Here is a 14,640-nt window from a genome sequence, read left to right on the forward strand (position 1 = left end):
CGATAGATGTGTCTGCAAAGATGCAGCATTCTACCAGCGTGACCTATCGATGGCCTGGATTGATTATCGGAAAGCTTTCAATTCTACATCCCATAGACTTATTATCTGTCTTTTGGAAATCTTAAAGGTTAATCCGCAAATAGTTGGGTGCATAGAGCGATTGATGCCGCTTTGGAAAACCAGATTTACTATCTCATCTGGCAAAAATCGTGTGAAAACTAACAAGTTCACGTTTCACAGAGGTGTCTTTCAGGGCGGCACCATGAGTCCACTCCTCTTTTGCCTTACATTATTGCCACTATGTCTAGCACTGCGCCATTCCGACGGGTACTTGTGCGGCAAACCTGCAGATCGAAAGTACAAGGTCACTCATGTATTTTACACGGACGATCTTAAGATCTATGCTAAAAACAGAGAGCAACTGCATCTAGCTCTGGGGATTGTCAAACGATATACTAAGGAAATTGGAATGGAATTTGGGATAGAAAAATGCGCCAAGTTTTATTGGAAGCGAGGAAAACTTAATGGCATCCCTGAAGATCCTGAGCTCGTTGATAGAAGCGCCATACGACACCTTTGCGCTGGAGAGACTTATACATACCTGGGCATGCCAAAAAGCCGCATTCAGGATGTGACATCTATAAAGGATACTCTCCGAAGCAGATAAAACGTCTCATCCGACAGATTTGGTCTTCCGAACTGGCGGTGAGGAACAAAGTATCTGCAACGAACATGCATGCCGTCCCGGTACTACTCTATTCATTTTGAGTAGTTCCATGGACGAAGAACGAGCTCAGATCTCTTGATATCGGAACAAGAAAGGTTATGCACATGAACAAAAGCATGCATCTTAAGTCTTCCTCACTACTGAAATCCCGGATTAGGAAAGCACAAGAGAAAAACTTTCGTGAACAGCTCCTCAATAAGAGGATGCACGGTATCTTCCACAGAAATGTGAAGGATCAGTGAATGTCTTGTGAGCTAACGTTTGCTTTCCTTAAATCGCCCGGATTGAAGTCTGGTACAGAGGGTTTCATTTTTGCATGCCAAGACGGTGTCATTTCCACCTTAACATACCGTCGCCACATTTTGAGCCAAGACATTCCCGATGATAGCTGCAGGGCGTGCCATGCACACCACGAGTATTTAGCTCACATACTATCTAGTTGTCCAACACACGAGGGAACAACCTACATTCAAAGGCACAATGCGGCTCTAAGAGTGCTTTATTACCATATCTGTCACTCTTACGGCATTCACCTTAATATCGCTCCTCTAAATGCTCCTAGGGAAATTGAGTCAATTGTCGAGAATGGGAAGTGCCGCATATACTGGGACTTTATATTCTCGACAATTGTTTCTGTTGCTCACTCGCGGCCTGACATGGTTCTTCTTGACTTCGAGAAACGAACCATGTTCGTTATCGACTTTTCGGCACCAGCTGACAAAAACATCATGGCCAAGGGGAATGAAAAGAAAGAGAGGTATCGAGACCTTATAAGGGAGTAGCAACGATTGTACCCGGAATATTCTGTTAAACTGATCGTCCTTATCATCGGCGCTCTTGGAGGTGCCAAACTTTCACTTGCTAATAGCCTAAAAAGCATCCCTGCGTGTCAACAATATGCTAGAACACTTGCGGGAAAAATGCAGAAGGCAGTTGTCCTTGGGTCACTCCGTTTTCTTAGGGTGCACGAGGCTTTTGCTGGATCGTCGTATTGATTCCTTTACAGACTGTAACCACCTATCTCACGATTGTGTCTGGCTCCATCTCAAAACTGAGACATGCTCAAGTCAAACTTTTCGACTTCATCATGTCTTGATTGGGGGCAATTCAAGTCGAACTCAGGTCGAAGCATTTTTATTCGGGGGCATTGAATAAATGATTAATTTTTGTGCCTAATAAATCAAGTTGTTTTATCCTCCAAGTCGATGAGATTATTAGAAGGAAAAAAGAACTTAATGACACTAAAAAGGCACTTACATCCATTTTAAGCTACCAGGTATAGAACGTCAACCATCAATCCTTTTTCCTACATTTTTTTTATCACATTTGTACCATTCTTCTATTTATACTCAAAATCCGTGATAGATCTGAGTAGATATATCAAAATAGGAAACGTTGGCGAAACAACTATCATGAGCTCAGAGTTAATTGCTACTATCCAGCGCTATCGAGGTCATATTACTCGTATATCAGATATTAAAGGCGACTATATTAAATTTCATATACATTCATGTTTATCATTTACAAGAAAAATCAGATGATTCCATTTTTCACAAATCCAAAATAAGTTTAGCAGTAATTTCGGAATGTAAATAATAAAACGTGATACCTTCTTCCTGTTCATCAGAAATAAAATTTGATTTTAATTCGAAATGTTGAACTAAGAAAATAAATAACAGACCTAACCTACAACTAATTGTCTTCTCCTTAAATTTTGACCATTCAGAGCGAAATTAGGAAAAAGTTTTACCCGTACATTGCACTTTCAAAATAAATAACAATTCAGTCAACGAATTTTAGATTATTAATTTAATTCACAATATTTGACAAGATATAAAGGAATTAAAGCACGTTGAGTTTTCACGCACATTGCTATACTGATCCGTATATTAAATTTAATACATATGTATATTAAATTCACTACACCAATGTATGTATGTTACATTTCAGTAGCGACAGTGCATATTTACTTTACACGCATGTATATTAAACCTCGTACCGATTTTTCTAACAGTGTACATTTAAAATTCATCATCTTGTATTACTGGGCGTGTAAATAAAGATTAGGTTGCTCAAAGCTCTGTAGGATTTGAGGTACACATTGTCACTGTGAAACTCGCGATACGCGCTCATTTTAGACATAAATTTGTAAATATATATGAGGTGTGTTCAAAAAGTAAGGTGACTTTGCAATTTTCGCGGGCTACGTACATTCAAGTTTTAAATTTTTTGTTTTGTTGTGTTGGTACACTCGTCACGATCATGTGTTTACAGTTTTGACCATATAGCTCCTGTTGTTTTTCCGGCAGAGGCGTAAAAGGTTAGAAGGGTTGGGTGTGCTCGGCGATTTTGTTCTTTTGAGAAAAATGGAGCAAAGAGTTTGCATTAAATTTTGTGTGAAAAATGGAATCCAGTGCTTTAAAACTCTTGAAATGTTGACAGTTGCATACGGTGAGTCTACTCTGAGTAAGAAAAATGTGTATAAGTGGTACAAGCTGTTCCAAGAAAGCCGAGAGGATGTCGAAGACGAACCTCGCGCTGGACGTTCCAGCACGATGTTGGCATATCGGTTGATTCATGCCATGCTATCTTTTCCGGACGTTTTCGGCATGAGACGTGTGTCAGCGAAATTTGTTCCAAAACTGCTTAATTTTGATCAAAAGATCCATCGCATGACCATCGCTCAGGAGATGTTGAATGAAGTCAATAATGATCCTGATTTTCTCAAAAGGGTTATAACTGGGGATGAATCGTGGGTATGTGGTTATGACGTTGACACTAAAGCCCAATTGTCTCAGTGGAAGCATCCTGAGTCTCCAAGACCGAAAAAAGCACGTCAAGTTCGGTCAAATGTGAAGGTTTTGCTCACTGACTTCTTTGATTACCGTGGCGTAGTGCATCAGGAATTCTTACCACAAGGTCGTACGGTCAATAAGAAGTATTACCTTAAAGTTATGCACCGTTTGCGAGAGGCGATACGCAAAAAACATCCGGAACTTTGGAAAAACAATTCGTGGCTTTTGCATCACGATAATGCACCTGCTCATTCATCGTTGCTTGTGAAAGATTTTCTGACCAAAAACAGTACCACAGTCATGCCTCAGCCTCCATATTCAACGGATTTGGCCCCCAGTGACTTTTTTCTTTTCCCAAAACTGAAGAGACCCATGAAAGGACATTGATTTTCAACGATTGAGGAGATAAAAACTGCATCGCTAAAAGAACTCAAGGCTATACCACAAAATGATTGTCAGAAGTGTTTCGATGATTGGAAAAAGCGTTGGCACAAGTGTATTATATCTGAGGGGGATTACTTTGAAGGGGACAAGATAAATATTGAGGAATAAATGAATATTTTTTGAGAAAACCATAAAGTCACCTTATTTTTTGAACACACCTCGTATTTATCTTATGAACTACCTTAAAATAAATGAACAAAACTACAATCCTTTTTTTATTCACTTTTCTCTATCTCGCGTAGTTTTGCTACAAATAGGATTTCTGTTTTCATAATATTTCTTACGGATAAAACAAAATATCCTACAAGTCTTCTTTTACATTTTTTACATATCTCGTGTCTTTTGACATGATATTGGAATTTGCGATTTTTTCATATAAATTTCGATCAATAAATTGAAAATGTGAATTTTTGTCAAAAAATTTTACAAAGAACTGTTGTAGGAATTTTTAAACGCTGAAAATCTTCCAGAAACTTTTCCTATATTTTGCGTCGCTTATTTGCTCATAATAAATATTTTTAGAAAAAGTATATAATACAAATTTATATCCGGGGATGGACGGGCAGACATACGCCATCGCCAAAACTTGCTTTTCGGATTCAGGGTGTCTTAAAACGTGTAGATACGTTAAAAACTGTGGTGTCAAATTTCGAACAATTCCAATACTTTCTCAATCATAAATGATGAGAATGTATTGAAAGAAAAAAAAGAAAAACAATTATAGATGTGTTTGATCAATATGAGTTAGTTATCCATTTTAGTTAGTCGAAAAATTTATTTTATATGTTCGTGCAAATATTTTGAATACAGTCTTTCAGGCATTTCTTGAACACGCATATATGATCTCTTTTCTATGTATATGTGGTATGTTTTTTTTTAAGTTTAGGGTGTAGATATTTGTCTCCGTTTTAATATGAGTTCTGTCCTTGAACCAGAAAGTCATGTTTCAAAATCAGTGAAAATATTCAGAAGAAGACAGTTTTTTAATTCACTTCAATGTGATTAAGAATAATTTTCGGAAATAAGAAATTTCATCTTCTAATGGATTGAGGGGAAAAAATTACAAAAAGATATGTTTTTATGATAGATTGAAATAAAATCTTTTTTGATTTTGATTTAATCAGGTATTTCAAACTGATTAACAGTTAAATAACCTCTGAAGATTGTTTGATTGAGATGTAAATAAAAGTTATTTTTATTTTTAACATACAGTCAATTCTCAGAAATATTGAAGATAGAACTATTCCCTATCAGTTCACTATTAGGATTCTACTGAAGGAGATACCTAGAAGGCCTCGAAACATGTTGGATTTGGACAGAATAAAGGAGACGAATAAATAATAAAGAAGTGAGACGGAGGTGATTCGTAGATAATCCTTCATTTTCTTTCCCACTTTTTTAATTATCATATATCTGTCTCTATTGAGCCGTTTTACAAAGTTGTTTGAAAACATACATCTCTTAGTCTAACACTTTTTGTGAAATTATTTGTTACAAATTGATTTTCATGAGTATTTGTTTCTGAAAAACAGTTTTCTAAGGAACATAATTTCTTTTTTTCAGATTCCAATGAGAACATTTTGTAGTGGTTGTCCAAATTCGGTCGTTAGATTCTTGATTTTATTTTCAGGAATACTTTTCATCAATTTGATTATTAGACGTTAAGAAGGGATTTTAAATTGGATTCTTATCTTATTTAAATATCCTAAATTTTAATTTGGCTGACTTGGATTGGAGGTCATTTTTATTTTAGGTTTGTTTGGGGCTGGTTTGCCTTTTAAACTTTCACTTGATTGTCAGTTGTCAGTGAGAGCATCGTGGCAGGTGTGCTCAGCGCTGAATTAACATTTTTTGCGGCCTGGGGCTAAAACTCGATGGGGCCCTCTTAAGAGCAAAGAAAATCCCAATTTTGCTGTGAACTTTATTAATTTTCTGGGGTCAGGGGCCCCTCGGCCCCCTGGGGCCTGGGGCACTAGTGCCACCGTGCCCCTTGGTAAATCGAGCATTGGGTGTGCTGCTCCTGCTGACAACAAATTTTAATTTAATTTAATTTTTATTTTATTTTGAGTTTGATTATATATTTTTTTATTTCATATCATGTTTTTTTAAATTTTGTTTATCTTTATAATTAGATTTTTTATCTTATTTTATATTAATTTTTTTTGTCTTGATAAGGGTCCTGTATGAGTGCCGAAACGTTGATGATTATTATATATATTTTTAATGTTTTTTATTGGGATTTGATAATGGTGGGAATAAAGAGGACGAAAGAAATAAAAAAAAGGAAGGAAGGGGATTTGGTTGGTTGCCTTCTAATTTTTCTTTCCTCCTTTTTATTTTTGTCCAAAGTAACGAAGAATAATTTCCTTTTTTTTTCTTTTTTAGGGGGAAAGGATGGGAGGAAAATTTTCCTTCTTTCAGATTTCAATGGAACATTTTGCGGTGGTTGTTCAAATTCGGTCGTTAGATTCTTGATTTTATTTTCAGGAATACTAATATATATAATATAATTCTTATCAGATTTCTACCTTCTTGAGATTTTTCTCGCCAAAATCCTATCAATATGACATGAAAAGTCGAGTTGAAAGTTTACAAAATAAAATAAAAGGCACTAATGAAAGTTTATCTGGTTCTATTTTTTCTATTATAATTAATTAAGACCATATAAACTTTCAACAATGCCTTTTATTTAGTTTTTCAAACTTTCAATTCGACATCCTATTTTTTCAGTCCCCTACTGAAAATTCCTATATTGGTTCCTATATAGGAACCTACATAGGATCCTACATAGGAACCTATATGTTTCACCTATAGGTGCCACCTATAGGAAATGACAAAGGATCCTATAAAGGATCCTATATAGGTTCTGTATAGGATCCTATGTATATAGGATCCTGTATATGTTTCTGTATGGGATCACATTCAGATGCGCAGTACTATTCTATGGCAGCTACGGCTGCGCAGACATTTTTTTGGTTCTCCAGGAGCTCCTAAGGATTTACGTACCGTTAGGTACTATAAGGTACCATTAGTTAGGTACCATCAGTTAGGTATCATTAGGTACCATATTAGAGTGTCCTATACAGGCACCTATATAGGATCCTATGTCCTTTCCTATAGGTGGCACCTATAGGTGAAACATATAGGATCCTATGTAGGATCCTATACAGTAACCTATGTAGTATCCTTTACAGGAACCGAAATAGGAATTTTCAGTAGGGTCGTGTGGACGTAAGTTGAGTCAAAAATGATGTTAAGGTAGGAATTGGATAAGTCTTCGCGGTATTTATCAAAATCCAGTATCTCTTTAAAAATTCAGGTTAATTATTGGATTACAGGTTTTTCCATCAAATTCAAATAGGACATTGAATGAAGAAAAGTTTGTGTTTTTTTAGTATTGACAACTATTGCGATATAAATCATGAGCGAATCTATTATTTAAATGTGATTTTGCAGGTTTTAAGATTTTTACATGAAAAAAGTGAATCCACCATTCATCAAATGCTTACTTCTAACATAATATGTATTAATAGATTATGTGCTAACGTCCAACGCTTTTTTCCCTGCCTTCTTTTTTTTCTGACATGCCATCTCAAGTAAAATCGTAGTTACGTCTTTCAAATTCCCGAAGCACACGACAAGTATCAGCTAGCAAACAAAATTTTTTAAAATATGTAAATGGAAACGAATTTGTTAGAAATGTCGACTGCCACACTAGAAATTCCATGCCCAGATTCGCAGAGTGAGTAGACGATTCTTCATCACCGCTGTCAAAAAATATAATTAACCAAAACCATTGAACATACTCGTGATTTTTTTGAAATTTTATAAAGGCGTTATTTATTTCTCTAACTGTTGCAAAACTAATTTCTTCATTCTTTTCAAATCTGATTTTTAATTTGAATATTTCTATCAAATAAACAAATTACTTCAAAATATTATTTAATTAATTATACATTTGAAATTTCAATGTAGCCAGTTGTTTTCGCCAACAAAATCATAAATTAATTTTTAGGTAAAGAAAAAAGCGAGACAAAAAGAATTCGATCTGTTAAAGAAACAAGATCCTTAAAAAAACCTTCTTCCATACCAACAGGACAGAAATTTAAAACTAAACAAAATACAGGACTGCAGTCTGTGGCGTCAAAAGTAATGAAAAAAATTTTTGTATTGCATTTCGTTTAGTAACTCTTTTCATTGCGTAATATTTGTAATATATAAAATAATTCTACAGCAGTTTATATAAGTTTGTAGAGTAATAGAATTAATATAAAATTGTAAATATTTATAATTGCATGTCTTATTTTCAAACTTTCATTTTTTAATCAAATATAGATGGAATCAATAGAAAATCATGTTAATCAACGACCTACGTCTAAGAATCGTACATTGACATCTTTAATCACGAATGCTTCAAGACCGAGAGCCAGTTTCTTGCTTGCGAATAATGCCGTCCAGAAACGCCTGTTGGAAAATCAGTACCTGATGAATAAGAAACGCTACTCTGTTTTAAGAAAGGAGCTGAATGATAAGCATGTTAGTTACAATCATTTATTTATAAGTAATTTTTAATAGCATAACTATTTAACTGAAACTTCCACCAGTATAATAATGTGTGATTTTTCACTTTTTTATGTTTTATTTGTAGACGCTACGGAGACGTTGACAGTTTTTAATTGATAAAAAAATATTCATTTATAGAATATATTTCTGGCTTGGTCTTCGACCCCTTTGACTCTGATAGGATAGCACTATTTTTGACTTTGTTTAAATAATAATTTGATAGAACGATTTTTTTCACCTTTCGTTTTTATAACTACCGCGCTGACTATTTACATATTTTGAATTGCATTTTCTTTTCAAATTTAACATTATATTTTAGCCGTACTTTTTAAGCTAATATTTAAGCTAATAATAAATGCTATGCTTCATATTAACAATTTTCAGTCAGGAACACCACATAGATATATATTTTAAAATAATACTTTAAGAGTCAGAGTGAGCTTAATATAAAGCTGATAAATAATATCATATTTTTAAATAACAAATTTTCTAACTTTATTCTTCCATTTTTCCATTTTCTGAGTTACAATTTTTACATTTTATTTTATAATCTAGCATATAGTTTAAATTTTTCAATTCTGCTCGCTGTTTATTTTCATTGAAGAGCGTTAACTATTGAATATTTTGTGATATATGTACATTTATGCATCAGTGTTGGAAAGTAACGAGTTACAAGTAACGACGTTGCTCAAAATATTACAGTCAAAGTAAGTTTTGCTATGAATTAGTTACTTTACAAAACAGGTAATTTGCAAACTTAAATATTAAGTTATAATTTTTTTGTAACTTATTACTTATTTTAAGTTACTTTTGGTTTTGATTTTTTTAACGTACATTCGGAGGATCAACTTCGGAAAAGGTAGAACCTCCGATTTTGTTTAAACTCCGTATACTGGTGTATTTTGACGTGCTGATTACGAACATGATGGTGATACGAGCATCTCAGGTAAATGCAAAATTTCAAAAAATGTTTTAGATAAAAGTTGTAGATCGCATTGAAATACATATTTTTTGTTTAAATAATTTTTTCTATGTGTGATAGTTTCCCAGAAAATTAGAGATACATCTATTTCTGGCCACAGGGATGTCTTCCACTAGATATTAGGGAGGAATAGGGGTGAGACTTGCATTATTTTTGTGAAAAATCACAGGGATGCCTTTCCACCCCCAACGAGGCGTTGGTAAAGGGATCCGGGTGTGACCTGACATTATTTCTGAGAACAATCATAGGGGTTCCTTACCGCCCAAACCAGGCGTTGGAAAAGGGGTAGAAATGCGTCCTCACATTATTTTGGTCACCAGTCACAGGGGTGCCTTCCCGCCCCCACGAGATGTTAGAAAAGGGGTAGGAGTGTAACTTTACATTATTTTTGTGACCAAATACCCCTATGACCGGAAACCGATGTATCTCTAATTTTTTAGAAACTATCACTCGTAGAAAAAATTCTTCGAATAAAAAATGTAAATTTTAATGCAATCTACAAGTTTTGTCTGAATTTTTTTTAAAATTTGCATATTACCTGAGATAATCGCAAAAAACCATGATTTTTTATGGTTTTTCTTATGGTTTCATCATGAAAATCAAATTTCCGCCAATTTTCACTATCATGTTCATGATCAGCGCGTCAAAATATATACGTGTAGGGGGTTTAAACGAAATCAGAGATTCTACCTTTTCGGAAGTACACTCAGTTTGTATGTACTTACAGTTTTATGATATAAAAAAAATCCTTGCGAAAAAATGTCAGCTAGCGAGGTCATCAGTAGGCAACCCAATGAGAGCCTTTTAATAGGGTCTTTATAGAATCTATATAGTCCCTCACACACTATTATTCAAAAGCATATGCTACTGTTTCTCATTTTGTTTATTCGAAAAAATATGATTAAATTATTAGAAAATTGATCATGTTTTAAATTCTGAACTATGATGCTATGGTTGCAGTAGTATTAAAGTTTAACCAGCACATTGCCATAATCCATTACCAGAAATTTTTTATTCAAAGGAGAAAAATATTAATCCACTTGTAAAATACATTTTCTTTGCAAAAGTTTAATCTAAAGATTTTACAACTTTCTGTAGCCTCTGACAAACACTTCTTCGTTTTCTCGTATTTTTATTGACATACGATTATTAACTATACTCCGCACGTTATTCTAAAACTAAAATTATTGTTAAATTTGACTAGAGAAGACTTATTACTAATAACTAAAGACAAACGCAGTTTATTAAAATATCCGTAAGCGCCGAGAATCGAACGCACGCACCACAGGCTTATTTATAAGTCGAACGCCTAATCCCCATAGCTACGATGTCACGCTGAGTGCGGTGTCATAAATGCTTGACAGCATTCATCCGATACTTTGGAAATTAGGGAAAAAGGTTTTTGAAGTTCGATTCGTTATGTATGATTTATAAACTTACTTACGTGATTTTAAATTAAAACGATCTTTAAGAAAAATTCATTTCAAATCTTTAAGGCACCAAAGGTTTTGAATTTTTTCAGTAAAAAATGAATTTTTGAAAAGTTTGCATTTCGGTAATTTTTTTAATTTGCTCTTTATTAAATTTAAGTATAATTAAGCATAAGAACATTAATGTACTTTTTGGCATTCACAGCTGTATTACCCGTCTGACCTGTCGAGAGCTTTACAAGGTCCCCTCGAGAAAATAATTAATTGATAGAAATTATTTTTTAAATATATCTTTATGAATAAAGCTATTCATCTAGTTTAATTGAAAAATGTAGTGCTAAAAAGTGCGTATATAAATAATGTAAGACAAGTAGCACACGACAATTTCTACCCGGGTACGGCCTTACGGGCAGGAAATCGAGTCAAAATCAGACAAATAAAATGCAGGTTAAACGATAAAGCCATTTTGCCTGATTTTTGTATAAATACTTTAAAAAGTGTAAAGACTCTTGGCAACAGCCCCCTTTTTCGAGAAAAAAATAATATTTTTTCATGTGAAAAATAAAAGAAAGAAATTTTTCTCGACATCATTGTCGTAGTAATGGTTTACTATGCAGCGAAGCACGGACCAGGTAAGGCAATTTTCGAACTCGGATTTTCCTTTAGTTGGCCAGTCAACGAAGAACTTCCACTTCGAACTAATTCTAAATAAGCTAAATTGTTCATTTATAACTTCTAGGGGGAGATGTTAAACTACCAAACAAATTTCAGTATTTTTCAGCCTCGGCACCTTATTCTGCACAAATAAGGTCCTTTCGACTTTATTTATTGTTAACCCTTTATCTAAAACAAGGAGGTAAAGAAAAATTTTGGACAAAACTCAAGGTTCCCAAGTGCGAATTGCCGGAGCTGAATACACGACCCAGTGTTGGTCCAATTACGGCAGCCAAAGGTCGGCTAAAGTTATTGGGCCAATATCGGCATTTTAATCGGCCCAGTGTTGAGCCAGTGCTGGCAGCCTATATTGGCTATTTATATTTGTCGATCCTCCACCGATGCTTGGCCCAGCATCGGCACTTTATTGCGCCAAGTATCACTTTTAGTACGAGGAACCATGTTTCACGAGGATCAGCCAACGTGTGGCCCAGTGACGGCACATTACTGGGCCAATTGTCACTTTTATCACGGAAAACCATATTTTATTTAAATCGGCCTAATTTTGAGCCAGTACTGGCTGGCTATATTGGCTTTTTATATTTGCTGATCCTCCGCCGATGCTTGGACCAGTATCAGCACTTTATTGCGCCAAGTCTCACTTTTAGTACGGGTAACTATGTTTCACGAGGATCAGCCAAAGTCTGGCCCAGTGACGGCACATTACTGGGCTAAGTGTCACTTTTACCACGGCAAACCATGTTTTATTTAAATAGGCCCAATGTTGAGCCAGTGCTGGCAGCCTATATTGGCTATTCATATTTTCCGATTCTCCACCGATGCTTGATCCAGAATCGGCACTTTGTTTCGCCAAGTCTCAGTTTTCGCAACTAAAAAATAAATATTACACGAAAGATAAAAAAAAATTTATTGAAAAATTGTCAAAGTTCACAATGAAATTTTTTAAGTTCTGTCATAAAAATTTTTAAATGTTTATGAAAAATTACATCTGCTGTCATTGAAAAAAGTTGTAAAGCAGGCTACAACGAAAAAAAATGAAATATTACGCGAAGAAAAATTGTAAATATTTAAATTATTTATTCAATCTAAACAGGACCATTAATATTTATATTGAAAGTATTCGCAATTAATTATTATTTATTTTTTAAATATCTTTTTTGTCATTTCTGTGGACCGTAGCCAGTGTTGGGCCGACAATGGCAGCTAAGCCCTGGCTGCCAAGTCAAGGCCATAGCTATCAATCCGGCAATGGCGCAACGATGGCAGCTAGGTTTGGTTCAATACTGGTACCCAGGTTTGGGCCGACAATGGCAGCCAAAACTTGGCTGTCAAGTGCAGATCATAGTTATCATTCGCACGATAATGGGAGCCGAGCTTCGGCAATATTTTTGCCGACTACGGGCCAGTGTTGGGCCGTATGTGGCTTCGCACTTGGGTTTATACCACCGCCCATAAAGAAAGTTTCCATAAATTAATTATCACCTTAGTTAATACATTTTTTCATCCATATTCAGGCATAAATTTAGTTCACTTAAGTTGGTGCCAAAGGATAGGGACTTCATGAAACGCTTGCTTAACATGTGCACAAGAGACCTGCAAAGTGTGAATAATTTCCCATAATTTATTATCATTGAAAAGTAGGTTTTAATGAACCTATGTCAAATTTCTTCGAAAACTCCAAACTCCTACACTTTCTACAGGCTAGTAATGACGGGCCGCTTTTGCCTCCATTTTTTCCTGCGATGGGGGAAAAGGGTCAGCTATCCAAGTGCGAATTGCCGGAGCTGAATACACGGCCTAGTGTTGGTCCAATTTTGGCAGCTAAAGGTCGACTAAAGTTATTGGGCCAATATCGGCATTTTAATCGGCCCAGTGTTGAGCCAGTGCTGGCAGCCTATATTGGCTATTTATATTTGCCGATCCTCCACCGATGCTTGTCCCAGTATCGGCACTTTATTGCGCCAAGTGTCACTTTTAGTACGGGGAACCATGTTTCATGAGGATCAGCCAAAATCTGGCGCAGTGATGGCACATTACTGGGCCAAGTGTCACTTTTACCACGGCAAACCATGTTTTATTTAAATCGGCCCAATGTTGAGCCAGTGCTGGCAGCCTATATTGGCTATTTATTTTTGCCGATCATCCACTGATTCTTGACCCAGAATCGGCACTTTATTTCGCCAAGTCTTATTTTTAGCACCTGATAAACAAATCATAATAAATAATGAGAAAAAGAGAGCTTAAAACTTGGTTCTTTAACTTTTCTGAACTGCAGCTTAGGAGGATGGCTTTTTCACAGTGTTTCAACTTGTCGGTTTAGCGGAGTGGTTAGCACGCCAGACTGCTAGGCGATAGATTTAGGTATATAATTGTAGGTTCGATACCCCCATAGCGTTAGAAATTTTAATTGTAATATAATGTTCAAAATGTAATATATGTATTCCGTTTAAACAGGACCATTAATATTTATATTGAAAGTACTCGCAATTAATTAATATTTATTTTTTAAATATCTTTTTTGTCATATCCTTAGACCGTAGTCAGTGTTAGGCCGGCAATGGCAGCCAAGCCCTAGCTGCCAAGTCAAGGCCATAGTTATCAATCCGGCAATGGTACGATGATGGCAACCAGGTTTGGTCCAATACTGGTACCCAGTGTTGGGTCGACAATGGCAGCCAAACCTTGGCTGACAAGTGCAGGCCATAGTTATCATTCCGTCATTGGCGCGATAATGACAGCCGAGCCTCGGCAATATTTTTGCCGATTATGGGCCAATGTTGGGCCGTATGTGACTTCGCACTTGGGTACTTCTTCTCATTTTTACTGCCCAATTTTTGCAGCCTACTAGGTGTATACATATAAAACTGGTATTTTTTCAAGAAAAAAACACATTTATTTCAAGAGAATGATAACAAATATTTAATTCAAAGTATGCGCCCTCGCTGGCTACACATTTTGTCCACCTTTCAGGCAATTTATGGATACCTTTCCAAAAAAAGTCTTCGTTTTTTGAAGCAAACCAGT

At 35.4% G+C, this 14,640-nt stretch overlaps 1 protein-coding gene across 5 annotated transcripts in view; it reads left to right on the forward strand.

The window, feature by feature from the left end:
* Nucleotides 1-7,526: 7,526 nt before the first annotated feature.
* LOC117173247 (sodium channel and clathrin linker 1-like) overlaps nucleotides 7,527-14,640 on the forward strand; it is a 165,132-nt gene continuing 158,018 nt past the window's right edge. For 4 of the 5 annotated variants that reach the window (XM_033361713.1, XM_033361715.1, XM_033361716.1 and 1 more), the window contains exons 1-3: nucleotides 7,527-7,708; nucleotides 7,982-8,115; nucleotides 8,302-8,502. In XM_033361713.1, the coding sequence (XP_033217604.1) occupies nucleotides 7,645-7,708; nucleotides 7,982-8,115; nucleotides 8,302-8,502 (399 nt within the window). In that variant the 5' untranslated portion in view covers nucleotides 7,527-7,644. The remainder of the gene's footprint in view (nucleotides 7,709-7,981; nucleotides 8,116-8,301; nucleotides 8,503-14,640) is intronic. The other variant, XM_033361714.1, reaches the window with a different exon arrangement.

Source organism: Belonocnema kinseyi, chromosome 5 (genome assembly GCF_010883055.1).
Source record: "Belonocnema kinseyi isolate 2016_QV_RU_SX_M_011 chromosome 5, B_treatae_v1, whole genome shotgun sequence".
In the NCBI taxonomy this organism is placed as follows: Eukaryota; Metazoa; Arthropoda; class Insecta; order Hymenoptera; family Cynipidae; genus Belonocnema; species Belonocnema kinseyi.